At 54.4% G+C, this 6403-nt stretch overlaps 1 protein-coding gene and 1 long non-coding RNA gene across 4 annotated transcripts in view; one reads left to right on the top strand and one right to left on the bottom strand.

The window, feature by feature from the left end:
* Positions 1–307: 307 nt before the first annotated feature.
* Positions 308–6403, bottom strand: part of YIPF1 (Yip1 domain family member 1) — a 17330-nt gene continuing 11234 nt past the window's right edge. For 2 of the 3 annotated variants that reach the window (XM_051999646.1, XM_051999647.1), the window contains 2 exons: positions 5508–5623; positions 4623–5168 (listed from right to left, as the gene is read on the bottom strand). In XM_051999646.1, the coding sequence (XP_051855606.1) occupies positions 5525–5623 (99 nt within the window). In that variant the 3' untranslated portion in view covers positions 4623–5168; positions 5508–5524. Of the gene's footprint in view, positions 724–4622; positions 5169–5507; positions 5624–6403 lie in introns of those variants that run through there. The other variant, XM_051999648.1, reaches the window with a different exon arrangement.
* On the top strand, positions 834–4610 carry LOC127563299 (uncharacterized). The gene is made up of 2 exons (XR_007953945.1): positions 834–1376; positions 1415–4610. It is a non-coding gene; the product is annotated as an uncharacterized LOC127563299 (long non-coding RNA).

Genomic DNA, 6403 nt, shown 5'->3' with positions numbered 1-6403 from the left:
AGGGACCCGACCGGGGCACACTGAGGGGCCAGCAGGCCCCGGCTCCCTGACCTCCAAGGCCAGCACTGGGCCCTCCAATGGCGGACTCTTAACTGCGTCCCAGCCACCTGAAGGGGAAGCTGCCCCCGTGACCAGGGATGAGCCCAGAAGGGCCGAGGGATCCGGGCCGGGGCAGAGAGAGAAGAGCCCGAGAGGCGCCCAGCCCCGCCAGCCTGCAGGACGTCCGGCCCTCGGGCCTCGGCCACGCTGACCGCCGGCTCCCGTCCTGTGCTGGGCTTTCCTGAAACACGAGCGCAGGGAGCGGGGCCTCGTGTGAGGTATTTATTGCACCGCCGTGTGAGTCACCCACGACCCCAAGCCCAGCCCCACCGGAGCCGGACGGTGAGACCCTCAGGGAGCCCGGCTGGAGACGCAGGCGTAAGAGCCGCCCACCTGCGGGAAGCATGATCCATCCTCAGGGGCTGGGGAGCAGCTCCAACAAGCAGTCAGGGTCCCCGGCCGAGGCAGCGGCCAGCCTGGAAGGCCGAGGGTGGGGAGGGGGAAGCCGAGGCCGCCTGTCCCGGGCAGGAGCAGAGGCCGGGGCTGCACAGTATTTATCTCAGAGCTGGCCGGTCTCCGGTCTCCGGTCTCCGGTCTCCGGCAGGGTCTCATCCAGAGCTGGGGCTGGAGGATCTGCCCCGTCTCGTCTTCCATTATTCCTTAATCCAGGAAGCAAGACCAGACCTGAAAATACAAAAGGCAGATCTGGGCCGAGCGCTGGCCGGAACCCCGCCCCACCCCCGCATCCTCTCTGGGGTCCTAGGACCCAGTTTCCCTCCAGTTCCCAGACCGACCTCTCGCTCCCATCTGCTGGGCGTCGCGCGAGCCGGTGGCCTGGGACGAGTCAAGCACGCGTCTCCCCAGATCACCTCGGCTTCTCCCCTGACGTGACCTGGGGCTCCGTGGCCCACCCTGCCGGACCCCAGCGCAAACACCCTCTTGGCTGCCATTTTCCTCTTCCCCAGCAAGAGAAGGAGCGCCCCCTGCTGGGCTCTTTGCCATTCTGGATTTGTGGTTCCTATCCCTGTTCCTTCCAAATAAATCCCACCCCACCGCCCTCTCCTGCTGAGCAGCCGCCCGATAACAGGGAAAAAACCAACCCTGTATCAACAGCCTCTGTGAAAGAGAGAGGCGAGTTTTCTTTCCTGGGACAAGTTTGATCTTGACAATTTAATGGCGTCTAATGATGATTTCCATTTAAATTGTTATTCTTTCCCTGGTTCGGTTCTGCCTTGTTCCGAATGTGTTTGGGGAACGCTTTCCCTGCTCCTGGAACACTCCAGAGCCGTCTTATCTCAGGGCCCAGCCGTATTCCCAGTGTGGCCCCACAAGAGCTGGTCCCACGCCCCAAGGTGGGCGCCGGCTTTACTCCCAGGTCGTGCTGTCTGGGCCATGCAGGCGTTTCGGTCTCTCTCCTCCAGGGACCTCTCCTTGCACGTTAGGAAGGAAGATTTTTATTGCTCTCTTTCGTTTTCATCTGATTCAAATTCTTTCTGAGCCTCCCCCCAATCCCACCCTGAGAGACGTCCTTTACGACAAAGAATTTCTTTTAAAAAAATCAAAATAAAGTGTCTTTACTGGGCCTGGATCCCAAAGAGATCCTAAAGGAGGGATAGGACCCAGCCGCACTCTTTATAGTGGTCAAAAACTGAAACTGAGTGGCTGCCCATCAGTGGGAGAAGGGCTGAGTAAGTGATGGGATATGAATGTTATGGAATATTACTGTTCTATAAAAAATGATCCCCAGAATGATCTCAGAGAGGCCTGGAGAGACTTATAGGAACTGATGCTGAGGGAAATGAGCAGAACCAGGAGATCATTGTACACGGCAACAAGAAAATTATACGATGATCAATTCTGATGGACATGGCTCTCTTCAACAATAAGATGATTCAGGCCAGTTCCAATGATCTTGTGATGGAGAGAAACATCTGCACCCAGAGAGGACTGTGGGAACTGAGGGTGGTTGACAACCCAGTATTTTCGCCTTTTTTGTGTTCTGCTTTTTCTTTTTTTTCTTTTTGATTTTTCTTGAGCAGCACGATAATTATGGAAATATGTATAGAAGAACTGCACCTGTTTAAGTTGTATTGGATGACCAACCATTTAGGGGTGAGGGTGGAGAGGAGAGAAATTTGGAACACAAAGTTTTGCAAAGGTAAGTGCATCTATTTTGAAAATAACAAGCTATTTTTTAAAAAGTCAAAATAAAAAAAGGAAAAAGCGAAAAACAATTCACAAAAACCAGTGAAGACCGGTTAAATTATGTGCAGCATTCCCCAGCTGGGGCCTCTGACCTCCACAGGAGTCAGGGGCGGTTCATTCCTTTTTATACATTTTCCAATCATCCATTTTATTATTTTGGGGGCTGTTGGTTCCATTGACATTGTGACAGTCGCTGTTTATATAATATATTGTTCTGGCTCTATTGACTTCACTTGGCCTCAGCTGGGCAGCTAGACGGCACAATGCAGGAAGACCCGAGTTCCCATCATCCCTCAGACACTTCCTAGCTGTGAGGCCCTAAGTAGGTCACTCCCTCTACTCTCAGCCTGTTTTCTCATCTCCAAAATGGGGGTAATACCACTTGCTTCCCAGGGTTGTCTTGAGGAAGAACTCCACAAAGGTTCCAGCTGCCTAGAGAAGCCGCTGGGCTCTGTTCCCGGTGTCTGTTCCCATCGGCTTTCCCAGAATCCTCTGCATCCATCTTCCACATCTTTTTTATGGCACAATAACATTCTGCCACATTGCGTCCCACCATTCCCCTTCAACAACAGGGCTGAGGGGGAGCCCAGTGGCACAAGTCACAGCTTGGGGAGCAAAGGGATTGGCCAGCAGGTCTGAGAAATGATGGGGGGGGGGGGTAGGAGGCTTCAGAGAGACCCGAGGAGACTCATCCACATGGAGGCGAGGGAGCGGGACCCGGGGCAGCACAAGCCGCCACAAAAGCCCCGCCAAGGCCACAGCTAGGAAAGGACGTGGGAACCGGGGCACGGGGGAGCCAGCCCCGGCCAGAAAAAGGAGAATCAGCTAATCCCAAGCAGACAGGGCAAAATGCACAGCAGACCCTGCTCCAAGAAGTGGGAGAAGACACCCCCGGCGGGTGAGTGCTTGCAGACATTTTTAACGTATCTCTCAGTTATGCCCTTTTCCTTTTTTTCTCCCTGATTTTTTTGTCTTTTAAAAAAATGTTATTTAGGGCAGCTAGGGGGCGCAGTAGATGGGGCAGCGGCCCTGAGGTCAGGAGGACCTGAGTTCAAATCTGCTCTTAGACACTTAACACTTCCTGGCTGGGTGACCCTGGGCAAGTCGCTTAACCTCAATTGCCTTAGCAAAAAAAAAAAAAAAAGATATTTGTACATGAGAACCCATCGAGAAAGAAAAAGGGAGGAAATTACAATGATGTTAAAAAAATTTTTCTTTAAACTGATCGGCCACCCAGCTAAGCTGAGTATTTTTTTCCACGGAAGAAGACGGACATTTAGTGAAACAGAGGAATTCCATCTGTTTCTAAGGAAAAAACCAGACTTAAACAAAAAATTGGATTTCCAACAACAGGAATCCAGAGAAGCAGAAAAAGGAGAAACTAGACAACATAGTAAAGTAAGAGAATACAGTTCAACCCAACTCCTCCTCCAACTACTTCAACAAAGATGAGAAATTGAAGGATACACTGCAAGACTCAAGTGTTTCATTCAAGTCCTCTATCTTCAGAGTCCATGTTCTTTTCACTTGCCATTGTGCTTCCCATGGTCAGGCACACTGTAACGTGCCCTTGACTCCTGTGCCTCCAAATCCTGTATTTGGAGTGACCAAATGTCTCCTCCCCAACCCACTCACAAAAAAAAAAAAAAAAAAAAAAAAAAAAAAAAAAAAAGAGAGAGAGCACAGGACCTGGAGTCAAGAAGAACTGAATTCAAATGTAGCCTCACATCCTGCCTAGCCCTGGACAAGTCATTTTACCTTTGCCAAAGTGGATCCACTGGATCCACTAGGGGAGATCTCTGCCAAGAAAAGGCCAAATGGGGACAACAAGGGCTGGACAAGGCTGTCACAACTGAGCAACAACCAGAGAGAAGTTTTCCTGATGCCAGGACCGGCCTTCTAGCCACTGTGCCACCCAAAATGCCCTTATTAATATGCCTATTAGCAACCTTTGTGTTATATATGTTTATTTTAATATGTGCCTATTAACACTTTTATGTTATATATTATGTGTTCATTTTAATATGTGCCTATTAACAATAAAAAATAAAATAAAATAAAATAAAATAAACTGATCGCCCACCCCAAGGCCCGGCCAGCTCCCAGGGGCTCAGGACGAGAGAGGCTCCTGCCGGGGAGCGGCCAAATGTCACAAGAGCTTTTGTTGTTCTTGTCCAGCCAGGGTTCGAGGAAGTAAGAGGGAGAGGACTTTCCATTAACTGGAAACAACAACGACAACAATGTGGTTTCTTAAATGTGGGTGGGGGTAAGGGAGAGAACCTAGAACTCCACAATTTTAAAAACAAATGTAAAAAAACCTGTTTTGAATGTAACGGGAAAATATTAAATAAAAGGGGGAAAAGAAACGCAGGTTGATGTGAGTTTTTTCAGTGTCTGGGTTTTATTGGTGCTGTTGTCGTCCGCTTTTGAGGTTCAGAATCCAGGATTCTCCCGGGCCACTCCCTGCACCAGCCTGGGCCCGAGCCCCTTGATGTCTAAGAGGAGGGGCTGGAGCGCACGGCCTTTCAGTCCCGGCCGGTTCGGGCCGACGGCTTCCAGGGAGAAGCCCGGAACCCGGGGCCCCGGCGGCCCTCCGATGTCCGTGGCGAGGGTGATCTTGGTGAGCAGAGGGGTCAGGAACGCTTATTTCTCCCCAGCAGCCCGGGGAGCGTGACAGCTCCTGCTCCTGCCCAAGGAGACGGCTGCCTCCGCCAGGGCACCAGGGGAGGCGTCCGGCACTCTGATCGGGGGAGCAGACGCCCAAACGGAGATCCCGCCCCACAGCGGACGGGCCTGGCGGGGCAGCCGTGCCCAGGACCGCGCCGAGATCGCGAAGTCGGAGGCAAAAAGGGAAGCCGGCCCCAGTGAAGCTGCCCTGGCGGGCTAACAGACGGGACCCGAAAGGCGCCAACGCCAAGCGATTTCTGGTTTGAGAATACAAACAAAAGTCGCCAGCTCTAGTCTCCTTACTCCACCCCTCCCCCTCATCTGCCCAATTTATTCCCATCTGAAAAGATGAGACATTATCCATCTCCTCTGAGAGCTCAGGGGACCCTGGGTTCCCTGTGGCCCACAAGCCGTCAGTGGACCCCGGGTCCCTTGTGGCCCACAAGCCGTCAGCGGACCCCGGGTCCCTTGTGGCCCACAAGCCGTCAGCGGACCCCAGGTCCCTTGTGGCCCACAAGCCGTCAGTGATCCTGGGTTCCCTGTGGCCCACAAGCCGTGCGTTACTCTGGCACCCAAAGAGCAGTGGCGACACTTACGGGCCTCAGGTGCGCCCTCAGTGCCCGGCACTGACCACGCTGGCTGTATGCTGGTGAGTAGGAGCAGGGGTGATGGTGGGAGGATGATCCAGCTCGGGAGCATCAAAGAAGTAGGCCTGCAGAAAGGGAGACCCGCCGGGGGGCGTGAGGGAGGAAGCTCTGCAAAGGTCACGGAGCACCGCCCCCTCCCATCGCCACCCACTGGGACGCCCGGCCGGTTCTGCTGTCCATGCCTCTGGGCTAGAGGTGGAGAGCTGGGGAAGGTCAGGTCCGGCCCGGAAAGTCCGACCACGCTGAAAAAGCCGTCCACCAAGGGCCACATCAGGTCCCTTCTCTAGGTCACGTGACTTCTCAGACTTCCAGTACCTGGGTCCAGCCTCTGTAGCCCTCCTGTCCCATTTGTTTATTAGAACCATGGTTCTGGAGCGCCCCAGAAGCCCCCTGCCCAGACCACCCCACCCCCACCCAGCACTTTCTCCTCAGGAGGACCCCCCTGGGCCCTCAGGCTCCAGCCTGGCCACGGAGGTCACAGAGCAGTGCCAGGCTCCGCATGCCCACGGCCAAGCCCACCATCCTCCGCTCTGGCCCAGCCCCCCCGCCCCCACCAGAGAGCACTGCAAGAACTCTTAGTGCAGCCGGGCCCCTTCAAGGGGAGGGTCCTGCAGAGCGGAGGGAGGGGCTGCCCACAGACATGCCTTCGATCCCCTAAGTCCCAGCTCCCTGGCAGCGCCCGGTGCCAAACCTCTCCCCGGGAGTGTTCCGGAGAGACGCCAGAGCTGGGGGGCCAAGGGGTGACCTCTGAGCCCGGGATCCTCCTCAGCCAGCAGGGGGGGACAAAGGGCTGCTGGGGGCCCCAGGTCAGACCTCGGCCCTGCTGCCCAGCCCCCCAGGGGTTG

The sequence above is a fragment of the Antechinus flavipes genome, chromosome 4, assembly GCF_016432865.1.
Source record: "Antechinus flavipes isolate AdamAnt ecotype Samford, QLD, Australia chromosome 4, AdamAnt_v2, whole genome shotgun sequence".
NCBI lineage: Eukaryota > Metazoa > Chordata > Mammalia > Dasyuromorphia > Dasyuridae > Antechinus > Antechinus flavipes.
Note: the sequence above shows the minus strand (reverse complement) of the source record. Positions and strands in the feature narration are given on the sequence as shown.